General features: G+C 52.2%; 4 protein-coding genes across 4 annotated transcripts; 2 read left to right on the top strand and 2 right to left on the bottom strand.

Moving 5' to 3' along the window:
- Positions 1-276: 276 nt before the first annotated feature.
- Positions 277-2160, top strand: CKM354_001136500 (uncharacterized protein; the record flags this gene model as incomplete). Its single annotated transcript, XM_044806849.1, has 4 exons — positions 277-313; positions 379-1101; positions 1160-1576; positions 1631-2160. 4 exons carry the CDS (start codon positions 277-279, stop codon positions 2158-2160), a joined length of 1707 nt encoding a protein of 568 aa, XP_044662784.1.
- A 308-nt stretch (positions 2161-2468) lies between these two features.
- On the bottom strand, positions 2469-4238 carry CKM354_001136400 (uncharacterized protein; the record flags this gene model as incomplete). The annotated part of the gene is made up of 3 exons (XM_044806848.1): positions 2469-3129; positions 3205-3686; positions 3747-4238. 3 exons carry the CDS (start codon positions 4236-4238, stop codon positions 2469-2471), a joined length of 1635 nt encoding a protein of 544 aa, XP_044662783.1.
- A 3414-nt stretch (positions 4239-7652) lies between these two features.
- On the bottom strand, positions 7653-9978 carry CKM354_001136300 (uncharacterized protein; the record flags this gene model as incomplete). Its single annotated transcript, XM_044806847.1, has 5 exons — positions 7653-7824; positions 8020-8607; positions 8659-9217; positions 9265-9493; positions 9544-9978. The coding sequence occupies 5 exons, from the start codon at positions 9976-9978 to the stop codon at positions 7653-7655; spliced, it is 1983 nt and encodes a 660-aa protein (XP_044662782.1).
- Positions 9979-11913: 1935 nt separating this feature from the next.
- Positions 11914-13213, top strand: CKM354_001136200 (proteinase A; the record flags this gene model as incomplete). The annotated part of the gene is made up of 3 exons (XM_044806846.1): positions 11914-11978; positions 12033-12063; positions 12119-13213. The coding sequence occupies 3 exons, from the start codon at positions 11914-11916 to the stop codon at positions 13211-13213; spliced, it is 1191 nt and encodes a 396-aa protein (XP_044662781.1).
- Positions 13214-14647: the final 1434 nt, after the last annotated feature.

Here is a 14647-nt window from a genome sequence, read left to right as displayed (position 1 = left end):
GGGACCGTTGCAAGACGCAAGACTAAGGCCAAAGATCTAGGCTAGGTACAAGCCTTGGTAATGACTTGGCGCTAGGCACGGGAACTGCATTCACCGGATCTACGCAGGCTATAGGGAGCTAATACCAACCCCAGTCATGCTACACTAGCTCGAATGATCGATGCGACGCGTACTCCAGCGCGGCCTGCTGAGCTTGCCAAACGCCGTCAATGCTGTCATTTTCGGCCACCTCACACTTGGTTCTGAGGAACTGAACAGCATACATACGTATCGAATATGGCAGGGAAGACTTACGAGTTCATAGTCGTGGGTTGTATGTTCATATCTCGTTATGAGAGCCCAATATTGATTTGCAATGCTGCTTCTAAACTGTCACAGCCGGCCCAGCAGGATCTTGTGTCGCATCCCGCATCGCTTCCAGTGCATCCTCGCCTTCTGTTCTTCTCATTGAAGCTGGGATCGCAAAAGATGAATCAAACGCGGACATTCTCGCTGAACGCTGGTCAGCTGTTGCACAATTTCCGAAAAGTGTCGAATCTGATCAGACCGTTCCTCAAGAATCACTCGACATGCGACCGATCAATTATGCTCGTGGCAAAGTCTTGGGAGGCGGCAGTGCCATCAATATGTGTGCTTACACAGTTGGTCCCAAAGCCGATTACGAACGATGGGCAGTTCTAGTCGGTGACTCAAGCTTCGGGTGGGATAATGTAACCAGGCTTCGGAAAGACAAGCTTGAAGCTTTCGACGAGACGATCAGTAAGGAGCACAGAATGTATGCAGCTCCTGAGATGACCCTTCACGGCAAGCACGGAGCACTTGGAATATCAATCCCTGGTCTCTGGGAGAGTCCTGTGACACTTCAGCTGGAAGCTGCCAAGGTGTCTGAGTTGGGCTTGAATCTAGATATCAACAGTGGCAATCCACTGGGAATGGCGACTGTGCCTTCGACAGCCAAAGCTGGACTGAGGAGTACAGCCACGAAAGCATATTTGGAGAACCCGCCGAACAATCTGGAGATTCTGACTGAAACAGTAGTGGCTCAAATCATTCTCAAGGACAAGAAAGCGATCGGTGTTCGTGCTACGAATCGAGAAGAATGTAACGTACCCTGCCGTCCCAAAGAATCGGCTACGACTGACGTCGCACTTCTTCACAGTCTATGCGTCGAAAGAAGTCATCTTGTCAGCGGGAGCAGTCAGCACTCCAAAGCTTCTGATGCTATCAGGAATTGGCGACACGGACGAACTTTCAAGACACGGCATCGAGACTTCGCATCACCTTCCTGGAATGGGCAAGAATCTTCAAGACCATCTATCCGCTCCTTTTTGCTGGAAGCAAAAGAAGGGCGCAGTGGACTGGCCAAGGCACTTTTCAAATGCTGACACTGTCGAAAAAGCACGAGAACAATTTCTGAAAGATGGGACGGGTCCATTGAGCATCTTCTTCCAGGGTCTAGTCATGGGATTCTTCAAAGCTGATGAAGTTCTCGATAGCGAAGAATTCGATGGCTTGGATCAGGACGTGAAGAACTACTTGCGTAACGAGACTGTCCCTGTGTGGGAACTGAGCAGTCGTAAGCAATAAGCAATCATTCCCTGACTCCACGGCACAATACTGACAAGTCTAGACATTCCACCCTGCACTCCAAACGCATTATCCGCTCCTGCGAACCACTACTTGACACTATTCGTCTTCCTCCACAACTCACAATCCCGAGGAACAGTCCGCCTTGCCTCCGCTGATCCCAATACACCACCTCTAATCGATCCAAAATTCTTCTCTCATCCCTTTGACCGCTTATGTGCTCTAGCAGCCACCAAGCGAGCCTTAGCTTTTATTCGGCACCCTTCGATTGCTGAGGACATTGACTACCAGGTTGATGGACCAGAAAGCGAAGCTGATAAGGATATCCTGCAGTACTGGAGGAAAGCTGCATCTAGCACTTGGCATCCTTCTTGTACGGTGAGCATGGGCAGGGAGGAAGATGAGAAAACATGTGTACTGTCCGACTTTAGGGTCAAAGGCCTTCAGGGACTACGGGTGGTCGATTTGAGTGTACTTCCTTTCTTGCTGAGTTGCCATCCTGTGAGCATTGCGTATCTGGTCGGGGAGATCGCGGTCGAGAAGATTATTGATGAGTATGAGTTGAATAGGTAGACGAGGATGGACCAGGTTATACCATTATGTGATGTGAATCATCAGAGATAGATTTGACTTCAATGCACTTCCGCTCCCACTGCCTGAGGATGACTCGGACCGATTTGCAGAATATTGAGCAGCCAACTTCCCAGGAAATTGTACCCTCGACGAAGAGAGAGAGAAGCAAAAGTGGGCAAGAGAACAAAGGGCAGCCTGGCAAGTACAGATCTTTAGACGTGTGGGGAAACAGAATGTTCTTGGGGATAATTTCGATTGACTCACAGGCTGTCCGCCATGAGTTCCAAACAGACAAAGCTGTAGTATACCTAAGGTGTCACCACCTTCTCCGGCACAATGCTAACAGTCCTCTGCGCCTCAGCCATAATAGCCATCTCCTCCTGCCCACTCGTATCCCCAAAAGCCTCATCCATCTGCTCCAGCGTCTTCCCTTGCGTCTCTGGCACAAAAATAAATGCCCACACGCCTGCAAGTCCACACCAAGCGGCAAAGAAGATGTAAGTCCCATACCCCAATGTATCCAACATAGGCGGCGTCGCAACCCCAATGATAAAGTTACACAACCAAATCGTCGCAACAGACAACGCCACACCTTTCGATCGCATGCTGTTGGGAAATACCTCCGGTGGAAGAGCCCATCCCAAAGGTGAGTAAGAAACTCCGTAGATGAGGATGAACATAAACGCCATGGCTACGCAGGCCCAGCCTGCGGCGGAATTTTGGCTCCAGTCGTCTTCGTAAACGCTGGATAAGGCGGCGATGATGATGTAGCAGATGCAGCAGCCGAAACCGCCCCAGATTGCGAGGGGACGTCGGCCGACGTGATCGATGACGACGAAACAGACGGCTACGGCGACGAGTTGGAGGCAGTTGAAGACACCGGAGAGGATGAGTGCCATTTCGGGGGTTTGACCGAGAGATTCGAATAAGGTGGGAGCGTAGTAGATGAAAGCGTTGATGCCGCTGAATCTGGATTGGAAGATAATATGTTAGCAGGACGTCCAACCAAGCTGTTTTGACGCAAGTGAATTGTGGATCGCTTACTGTTGGAAGAATGCGACACCAACACCGACGACCAGACGACGCCAAATCTTCTTTCGAAACAGATCCAGCCACGACCACATCTCACGCTTGATGCCTGTAATGCCTGGGTGTCGACGTTCCTGGACAATATTCTGAAATCGAACCTCAGTCATGATCCCTGTGAACTCCGCTTGCACTCTTGAGTCCTCAGCCGGTAGACGTCTCAGTTGAGATAGCGACTTCAAACAGTCATCGGATCTGTCTCTCATCGCCAGCCACCGAGGGGAGAACGGGAAAAAGTTGATGAAGATAGCAAGCAGCGTCGCGGAGACCATTTGGAGCCCGAGCGGGAGTCGAAAAGAAATATCACCCGCGAGATCCTTGGTCCCGTATGTGATCCAGAACGATATCACAACGCCGGAAACGATCGAGATAGATTCCAGTACCAGCAGCGAACCTCGAATGTTTGGCGGTGCGATTTCGGAGATATATAGAGGTGCGCCCTTTGAACAAGTTGTCAGATTTTGGACTATCTGATGAACAACCACCACCTGTCTACTTACCAATGCTAACGTCCCCACTCCAATTCCACCAATTGTGCGTCCAGCAACCAGTGTTCCATAATCCTGTGCAGCCGTCTGCATGATGGCGCCAATGTTGAAGATGACCGTCACAACTGAGAGAGCTCGTTTTCGCGAAATTCTGTCCGCGAGATATGGAAAGGCCAATGCTCCCACGAAGGCTCCAAACTCCAGCATGCCAGTCATGAAGCCTTTGCCGAAAGGTGTAGCGGCTCGGGGAAATTGCTCATGGAACTGCTCCATGGTATTGATGATTGAGATAACACCTTGATCATAGCCGAAGGAGAAGCCACCCAGCGAGGCCAGGAAAGCCGCAGCAACGACGTATGGTGACTGCCATAGTCCGCGCATGCCACCAGGACCGTAGCTGACATCGTCGTATGGGATCGGTTCATCGTCGACATATTCTATACGCTCGTCCTTGACTGCGTCCAGGTCTTTGTCGACCATTGTGGCAGGATCCTTTTCAGCCATGGCGACCGCTTGAGATTGGCGAGAGGAATCGTTGTCGAATAGGATGTCCTCGATGACTCGAGTGCCTCTTCTCCTGGCCACCAAGAAGGCGAGAAGTAGTATTATTTATGTCTCGTCACGCACCTACACCTTATCACGGAGGCACAAATGACGAAGCTTCTCCTAGTGCCATGAACGTATGTGGAGTTGGCATAGGGCAAGGACGACGGACGGAAATGCCCTAAACGGACGCCACAGAAGCCGAAAGCTTCCTGAAAAGGCTGTCGCACGAGGCTGAGCGGATAGGCCCGAGTGGAGTGATACTCGAGTGAGAGTACCTGTTCCAAGAGATTCGATACCTGTGTAAACGTGTTACACGCCAGTGGTCGAACCGCATTGAAAGTGGACCCGGCAAGGAACGCAACGTCAGCCTTCTCCGCAAGTCTGGGGAGAAGGTTGCAGAAGTGTCAAGCCTGAATATGGGGGACCCCGCATGGCGCACGGCCATACAGTGCCTACGCAGATGCGGAAATTTCTGCCGACCCGCAAGTCTGCTGGCAAGTGAGTCCGGCTGGAACCGCCAGATGCCGCGGGAGACAACTCCATACAGCAGCAGTCTTAGCATAAGGCAATTAATTCCGAGTCTCTATGCTTTCGTCATATGGACATAGTTCATGCCTGTCTATCGAGAGAACATGAAAGTCTACGATCGCCCATTACGCAGCTCGATGGTCAACGATTCCTGGTCGTGGCTGCTGCTTCACACGTGGCGGGTTCCTGAATCCACGTGGAGAAGCGTATCGTTGCCTGTCCGGATATGGCATTCACAGCACTCGTCCTCTTCGACAATCGTGGAAATTTTCATCGTCGCTCTTCTTTTTGGTCGAGGAAGTGGGCCATCTCCACTCTGCTACTGCCTCACGGCTGTCGGAAGAGGGTTTGCGTACATGCAGAGGTCTCAATCGAGTAGCTTGCTGCCGCAAACGTTGTGCTGGTGTCTGTGATCGTGTCTTGATATCTGGTTGTTTCAATGTGCGAATCAGAAACAGGCTGCGGCAACTCGGGCTCTGAAAATGTCCGCGGTTGCGTCTCGGCCCGATGGCTAACTTCTGTTCACTGTAGGTCTCGCGTCGAGGTACATGTAGCAACGACATCGCCTTATGCGTCACCATGTAGCCCATGATCCTTTCACGCTTTGCAGCCCATGCTAATACTGATCATTCGCAGTCGATTTTTGTTGCAAGGCCAGCTGCGACAACAAGACGTGCAAGATTCCACATTCGCACCCGCCATTGAACAGCCCCTTTTCGTTCCAGCAAACCCTAGGGCTGCAGTCATCCCGTCTATCCCGCTTACTTTAAGGCAAGGGCTCGAGTTCCGCGGCAGCAATCGGAAGCCAGATACGAAGACAGTTTCGGTGTCTTTGCATATTTTCAATTTATTCCGTTGCCTTGCTAGCAGATTCTACCTTCTAAATCGCAACTACACCACTTCATCCCGAGACAGCTTGTCGTCCGTCAGCAGGATGTCGGCCTGTGCAGCCTTACAATTTGCTTGAGAACTTAGATACAGCCACTCGCAACTAGAAGTCCCATTGTTCGAAAAAGCGAACGAGATCAGTTGGCATGGAGAAACCGTCCAACTTGTGTATCAATGGTGATCCATCTTGTCCAGAATGTATATTGGCGATTCTGCTACACCACACAGGTCGAAACCCAAGATAAGCACATCGTTTCCGGACGGATCATCACAAGTTCTCAAACATAAGGAATGAAATTGTATACGAACGGGCAAGCGTCGGCGGATCCAAGCACCCCAGCCCTACCGTAGCGCCCGCGACTGTCTCAAGGCTCAAGACAAGTGTCATCCTATGGTCGTCCAAGGAATGAGCAAAAGGTCATCTTTGCCACCCACAGTCCGACCCTAGCCCCGATGGATAGTGCGCACAGAACCTGTCCATCCGAGAGCAGTCCTTGGCCGCCAAAATCAGCAGTTTACAAGGCCTCCCGCAAATAGCAGTTGAGGAATCTCAAGGGTATTACCCACTAACAGGGCGCGGTAGACTATCAATCGGGCCTGGTGAGATGACAGTGTCCAATGTCTGTGCAATGGGTCTAGACACACCATCGGCCCGCTTTCAACAGTCACACAAGAGCGAGCACACGCAGTGACTCGCGGAGGCCCTCATTGAAAACAAACCTCCTTCTCCCAACGATCCAACTAAATCCTAAGATCTGAACCACTTCTTTCAACTCCCAACCCGAGACGACCGCCACCATGCACTTCACCCCAGCCACCCCCCTCCTCCTCCTCACCTCCCTCAGCGCCCTCACAACAGCCTACGACGTCTCCGCCAGCTGTAGCGGAAAAGCGGGCAACAGATACAACATGATAGTCCATTGCACCTGCACAAACGGCTACCGCAGCTGTCTACCAGCAAAAAACGGTGGTGGACCAAATATGAATTGCTCCGACTACACCCGCACTTGCGCGTTTACGAATTCAGCTGGAGGAGATACAGACACAGTAAGTCAAGGGCACTTAGCCATGAGCAGTCGCAGCAGAACTGACTTGGAAATACTCGTTCTGCAGTGTACGATTCCTCCTACGCCGCAATGTGCTTCTACATAAGCTCCGAGAAGCGAACGCGGGACTTCGATCATTCCGACACGGCGCCGCCTTCATGCGACAGTTCATTCAAGTATGGAAGTAAATAAACATTGAGCTAACGCTTGCCTTGTTGCAATGCTACAATGTGAATCGAGTCTGTACCATGGGATTCTGAACACTAGTTGTTTCGTCAAATTTTGAGCATCTGCCATTGATCCAGCAATTTGCAGTGTAAACAGAGATAATGTATGCAACTCTTGAAAGCCTCGCCAAAAGACGCCAACTCTGTTCGACCTGCTGCCAGATGGTGTCAGTGTGCGCAAATTTTCCCGCATACCTGCACTCAAGTTAGAAATATGATTGCGCTGCAGTACCTCCAAGGTACGGGAGGAAACCAGATACCACCACGTTGGAGTGAGAAATGTCCTGCTACGTACGAGCGGAAAGAATCAACCCAGCCTCGTTTGAAACTGAATGAGTTCTTCACCGTACGTTTTGGAGCAATGTCTCATACGTGATAGTGCGCGAACTCGCTCGAATTCTTCGAGCGTTGTATACCAGACTAAGTACCTGACTCAACGGCTTGCCGGCCGCGGCGATAGGATCTTTCATTGTCGCTGCCGCGTGGGTACGCCATCTATCACGGAAATGGCCAAGCCCAAACCTTGTCTGACGCCATGTCCCGTGTTTCTTGCAGCTGCGTACGCGTACCTGCGCCCTGTCCCGCTGAGCTGAAGTTCGTATAAACTTCCGCGCGTACGTGTACTAGCGCCAGAGCTAGTCCAATCCTTCAATTGAAAATCCCGCAATGGCTCCTTGGACCCATCAATCAGCGTCGCGAGAGAAATGAATCAGTTGCGATAATCTGCGACGGTGTACGTGGCCGTGTACGGCGGGAATGCTGAAGCCGTTTGCTTTCGGATTTCCTGAGGCCTTGGATTTGCGTGTATTGTTTGTCAATGACTGGTGTTGGGTAGCTCTTGTGGGCTGATAAAGTCTTGAACAGAAAAAGTGCAAATTAGCTTCTGGTGATATGTGTAATGTCTATAAGGGTATCATGCTGCTGTGTGCTGGAATGAAAATGCTCAGAAGTGAAGTCGCCTCCTTCGCCATGCGGAAATGGGTAACGGGTATCGGGTATCGTGAAGCATCGAATGATGCTGTGCTGGGGTCGTATTGGGGGAAGGCCTACGGTGTCATTGGTCTGGATCCGTTGACAGACTTGAGTGTCGGAAGCGAAGGCTTCAAGCTGACCACATAAGTCAGGCGCTCGGTGAAGAAATGGCTCAATTCTGCTTGAATGGCAGGGATTGCGCCAAAGAGGACGCCGCCGATAGGAAACAATGTGGCTTCGAACAGTCCGGCGACTTGGAAGATGTTTGGCGTGATCCCATCATTGTCCTCCATATCCTCGAGCAAGCCTGCCTGACGCATCTCTTCTTGGCGCAGCCCGACGCAGAGCTTATGATATCGGTCGTACAAGTAGAAGTAGCAGAGCATTGTACACCAGCCAAATAATCGGCAATGGCTGGAGAAGTCGAGCGCCATTTTGAAAACTGTTGGCACCAGAAAAGTCGGGGTGTAGAATGTGTAAATCCCAGACGTAATGAGGATCACGCAGAGATGGACTGGCAAGAAATGCGCCTCAAACATTCTGTGGTAGAGCACGAACAGATTGTACCAGTTGATCGGTCGCGGCGGCGCTTGCTCAGTGGCCGCGGTGGTTGAAGTCATCGATTTGTGCAGGCCAGTGCTCGTGCAGAACGTGGTCCAGTTTGAACTATCATTGTCAGCTGAAACGGCATTTGCTGTCACTTCTGATACCGCGTACTTTGGTGCGCTGAGAGGCACATTGGTCGATCCTTGTGAAGACTCTCGGTGTCTCCTAAGCATGCTGATAGTCTGGCGAATGGTGTAGCCAGTGTCCAATGCACCCCACATATGCCTCGTGGCTTGCTTGTAACGTGCATCGAGACCAGCAAAGTAGCCCATGAAGCCTTGCTCGTCGCTGCTAACATTGCATTGACTCGCCGCTGCATAGACAATTCGTACGTCAAGATTGCCAGATAGGGCGAAGAAGCATTTCAGATACATGTGCATGTCTTCGCCAATTGCTCCTGGACCAGTATCCCAGCCACCGACGTGTTCGACCAAGGTCATTGGCAAGGAATACACTGAGGTCGGAATACAAATCGTTGATCCCTGGTACAAGCTGGAGATGCCAGCTCCGGCCCACATCAGATCTGCCGTTCGCACGGGAAGGGGCACGTGATGGAGGTTGCGATCGAAAACAAGTGGCGGCACATATACACAAGCATCGTTGTTCTCTACGCGGTCGGTGTGCATGTGAGCGATTTGAGTGAAGTACCGCGAGGAGAGATGGGTGTCAGCTGCAAATGTGTTAGCAAAATCGGCCTGCAAGGAATGTCTGGCGTACCATCCATGACTGTGATCACCACGTTGCGCTTGATCCAGTCCTCAGGATAATCCCGTGTTGCCTGCTTGGCCGCCCAAGATTCGTTGCTACTTTTTCCTTGAGCTTCACCTGGAAGCCCAGCCGGGTGAACAGTGTAGCTCATGTGGAAGAACGAAGCTTCGAACGACTTGATGAGACCCGCTGCTTTGAAGGCAGAGCCTTCCTCTTTCTCCTCCATGGCGAGGTAAAGCTGCAATTTGTCAGCGTCGAGGTTAATATTATGGGTGTCGTCCAACATACGTGATAGCTTGCCCGTGCCTGCGTGTGTGAAGCCAACACTCGGATTGTCTCCTCCAGTGTCGCGACTTCTTCCTTGTAGGCTGGCAAGATGATGACAAACAGAGGTACTGGTTGCTCAAATGTGCCGCTGTCCCTCTTGACCATGTGTGATCGATGCCTCGTTGTGTTTGGCACTTCCAGTGCAGATGTTCTCATTCTCTTCAACAGATCGCGAATCGCCCAGCATACGCGGATAGGGAACACAATCGACATGACATGGCAAAAGACGGTATAGCCAGACAAGATGAGTTGAGGGAGGGTGGCCTCGCCATTGTGCTTCCCGGGTTCTCCTTTGCCGTAGGGCGAAATGATGAAGGAGCACAACAGCAAAGCGGACACGGCGCAGATGCTGAATCCCGGCAGGCACCTGGTCGTCCAGGTATAGGTGGTAGCCATGCCGATGAGGAGCGAGGGAACACACAAAGTTGGCGATTGTTTATGATCGAGGCATCGGAAAGTGGGAGGGCGCGAATTTAGGAGCTGAGCTACCTCATCGCAGCGCACGGAATGACTGGTGGTATGTAGCGCGCGTGGTGGTGTTGAGCTCTCGTCAAATTTGGTGTCCGGCTTAAGCTCTCCCGCCGAATGTTCGCATTGAAGCAGCTCCCTGCGCCAGAGACGCGCAAGCGTGCGGAATCCTAGAACGACGACTGGTCAGCGCCGATAGGTCAGGCACGTACCGCCGCTCGCTGGGGAATCCCGCACGGTAGTGTGATCGCCGTGGATGGGCGATGCGTATTCGCAGGAGCAGACCGGTAGAGCGACGGTGAAATTGTTCTGATGTTCATGCCCCAGCTTTTTCGCGTTCTCTTTCTTGCCCATCTCCGCGACCCCGCGACACACTTGGAGACGGGACTTGGCGAGCAGCGGAAGCCAAGCGCAATCGAGGGCCATCTTGGAACAGCGGTTTTGCGAGAGGCACAGCCTCATCTGTGCTCGTTAGTACTGCTTGGTTAGCTCATGCTGTGACTCCGGCGCGAGACGTTTGAAATCATGGTCGTCAAGCCTTCGTCAGCAAACACGAGAGCTGGACTGGAGCGGTGGCAGGCTGCGTATTGGCAGCCGCCTTGTCCACTGCGCTCACCGGCGGACGTCGACTTGCAAAGAGTGTAACCGTGTCGCTTCAGCAATGTTGCATGTCTCTCTTGAGCGATAGCGCACGGCGTGTCGCTCCGTAGCCTACCTTTCAGGAGACCAAGTCGCGTCTGACTCGGCGTACCAAAGAGCTATCCTTGGCGGTGACATGTCGCATCTCTGGATCTCGTATTCGAACAGCAAAATTGAAATATGTCAGACTCCAGGCTGCCGAGATTGATGTCGCGTGAGATGGTGGTAGAGAAGTGAAGGGCGAAGCTCGCTGGGAGATGCAGGAAGGGAGCTGCAATCACAGCCTTGTGCCTGCCTGCGCATTGGTCATTGCCGCTTTGAAGCTTCCACTGAGCTCACCATTGACGCTGGAGCGAAGGAACGTGAAGTGGAAGAGGAGAAGAGGAAGAGGATCATATAATCATATTACACCACACGGCGGCCCTGCATTGTTGCATAATTACTGGTCGCCGGGCTCGGGATGTCAGCCAAAGAGCTCGCCGTGAAGGATCGGATCCTCGCAACATATGGCATCCGACGAGCCTTGGCAAGGCTGTCCTGGTAGGATGTGGTCCTGTCGTGTTCAGGTACGCAAGCCATAGCTGTGATAGGAAAACATGATCGGGAACGAGTGGGGGATGAGTGAGCAGCTATACTGTGAAGCAGAGCTGCAGCGGAGAGGAACGCTGCTCCATACCGCTGGAACGAAGCGCAGTGCTCAGAACTGGAATGCTAATGCAGTCGAGGTCAATGTTGGAAGTGGCCAACACAAACACCATGGGCGATAGAGTCCAACATGACCACGGTCTTGAAACTCCATTTTTGAGTGCCAACATCCAGTTGTTAAGCGCCGCAATCAGGTCATTGTGGCTGTTCTCGGATGTCTCAGCAGGCAGCTTGAGCGAGACAGCGACGATATCACAGGAAGCACAGGTGCAGGTACAGAGGGCTTCGTACGGGTCATCGCCTGCGTTCATGTCGTCTGCAACGAGTGCTTCCATGATATGGAATTCGACTGGACACATGCCAAACGTCAAGAGTCACCGTGGCGTTGTCAGTTGTGTAGCGAGTGGCTGGTGAAGCACGTCACCACAACTTCTGCGGGTGAGTGTGCGTGGCTGGCAGTCAGATGACGACACGCCCGTTGCTAGGCAGTAGCAGTCGTCTCGTCCGCGCGAGCTCTCCTCCCTCACCTTGTCACGAACATCACACCCATCAATCCATCTCCTGCACACATCTACAATCATGAAGGGAGCACTCATGGCATCGGCCCTGGTGGCCGGCGCCCAGGCTGGCGTTCACAAGATGAAGTGAGCTCTCTCTGCCCGCGTGGGAAGCCCGCTTGATGCTGACGGTTGCGGTAGGCTCCAGAAGGTACCCTTGTCCGAGCAGCTGGTAAGCTATCCTCTGAACCATTGCGAGCTGCATAGCAGTGCTAACATGCTGCCAGGAGGGTATCGACATCGAGACTCAAGTTCAGCGCCTTGGACAGAAGTACATGGGCATTCGCCCCCAGAGCCGCCTCGATGAGATGTTCAAAGAGACATCCGTCCACGCCGAGAAGGGCCACCCAGTCGCCGTCGACAACTTCCTGAATGCGCAGTACTTCAGCCAGATTGCCGTCGGAACGCCACCACAAGAGTTCAAGGTTGTTTTGGACACTGGCAGCTCCAACCTGTGGGTGCCTAGCCAAGAGTGCGGGAGCATTGCATGCTACTTGCACAGCAAGTATGACCACAGCGACTCCAGCACATACAAGAAGAATGGCTCCAGCTTCGCCATCAGATACGGCTCAGGTAGCTTGGAGGGATACGTCAGCCAGGACACCGTCCAGATTGGCGACTTGAAGATCAAGGACCAGCTCTTCGCTGAGGCTACCTCGGAGCCAGGCCTTGCGTTTGCCTTTGGCCGCTTCGATGGTATCTTGGGTCTTGGTTATGACACCATCTCCGTCAACGGAATCCCACCACCATTTTACAACATGATCGACCAAGGTCTGCTCGACGAAAAGGTCTTCGCCTTCTACTTGAGCTCCACCGACAAGGGCGATGAATCTGAGGCCATCTTTGGCGGTGTCAACAAGGACCACTACACCGGTGAGATGACCAAGATCCCTCTCCGCCGCAAGGCATACTGGGAGGTTGATCTTGATGCCATCGCCTTTGGAGACCAGCTTGCTGAGATTGACTCCACTGGCGCGATCCTCGACACCGGCACCTCGCTCATCGCTCTCCCATCGACTCTCGCTGAGCTGTTGAACAAGGAGATTGGCGCAAAGAAGTCCTACAACGGCCAGTACACCGTGGACTGCAGCAAGCGTGACTCTCTTCCAGATCTCACCTTCACTCTCACCGGCCACAACTTCACCATCGATGCATTCGACTACATTCTCGAAGTGCAAGGCAGCTGTATCTCCGCTTTCATGGGCTTCGATATCCCAGAGCCAGCTGGTCCTCTTGCTATCCTTGGTGATGCTTTCCTCCGCAAGTGGTACTCTGTGTACGATCTCGAGAACAACGCCGTTGGTCTGGCCAAGGCCAAGTAAACGTCGCCTGGCTAAAGGTCCATTACGATGTATGATGAGCAACGCGTCAGCACTTGGCTGAGGAGGAGGACGAGCGACAGCAGCCAGAAGAGCTGCGGTGAACATGGTATCTAGATTGTACCTAGTAATGCATCTTATAGTGTGCGGAACGTGTACCAAAAGCACTTGCATGCAGCCATCACTGTACTTCGTCACCATGATCACTCACTTTCAATGCTTTGACTGAAGCTGCTGGCCGATCGCACAACTGCAAAAACACACGGTGGTGTAACCTTTGAAGGCTTCTATGTCAACGACATTGAAACGTTCAACGAAATCGGGATACGGACAAATTACAGACGGGCAGAATCGACTCAACCCATCCAAGATGTTCCGTCATCGCGATGGCGACAGCGTCGATGCGACGAAGGAAGGACCAGTATGCCCGCAAGCAATCCTGTTCGTCAAAGCAAGACAGGGGTATCATCTAACGACCAACAGTTGTGCAAAGCTTGCGATCGTTCCCAATCTTGTTTCCTGTCTCCAAACTAGCCCTTCTACGTTACGAACTGTGTCTCGTTCCAACTCCGGCAATGCCAGCGCCGTTGCGGATAGCATAGACATGATTACAAAGCAATCACTTAGCTCCTGCCTCCAGAGGAACTCGATGCGGTTTGGTGGTGGTCGTCGTCCCTGGCGTTAAAATCTGGACTCGAGTAGTTAGTAGTAGCTCGTGATAGATAGGAACACGATCTGGTGCCACCCTTGTGCGGTTTTTTTTTCTTTGTCCTGCAGAGCCAAACAAATGTTGTACTGTAGGATCGTTCAAATGATCCACACTCAACTAAGAAAAGTTCGCTACGAAGCATTCCACGGTCTAGACCAAACCGTTTGGTGTGAAAAGAAGTACTGTACAACCCATGCCGTTCGCTTCGAGAGGCTCCGTCGAATGCCCTCGACAAAGATAAATAGATAGATAGATAGATAATTCTTATACGCCGGTCTACCTCTTAACTACTAGAGTAAGCAGCACGCTCTATAGATTTCGACCGAGGGAAAAGCCTTCGAAAAACCCTCGCCTTCCCTTTACTTTGCAGCCTGCGTAGCCGCTTCCTTTGCCTCTGTTTTTCCTTCGGACAATACTAGGTGTCTAGCGAGTCCTCCTCTCACCAGGTCCTATCTCTCCCTTCTTCTCTCCTCCTTTCCTCCTAGTCCTCTTTCCCTGCCAGCGAGAACTGTTCTAGGACCCCTTCCTGGATAAGCCACTTTGCTGTTGCATGCAGTCCCCTCTTTGTGTTTGCCAAATCCTTCCAGTTTGTAGATCCCCCTGCTTGGAACAGGAGGTGTCTCCTCTCAGCCCATCTTGGGCAGAACATGCATACATGCTTTGGTGTTTCATGTCCCTGCCCGCAGTCACAGTCTGGTGTGTAACCTGGGACTCTCCTCTTCGCGAGG

Source organism: Cercospora kikuchii (genome assembly GCF_019650295.1).
Source record: "Cercospora kikuchii DNA, contig_00008, whole genome shotgun sequence".
NCBI classification, from domain to species: Eukaryota; Fungi; Ascomycota; class Dothideomycetes; order Mycosphaerellales; family Mycosphaerellaceae; genus Cercospora; species Cercospora kikuchii.
This window is presented reverse-complemented; position numbering and strand designations above follow the sequence as displayed.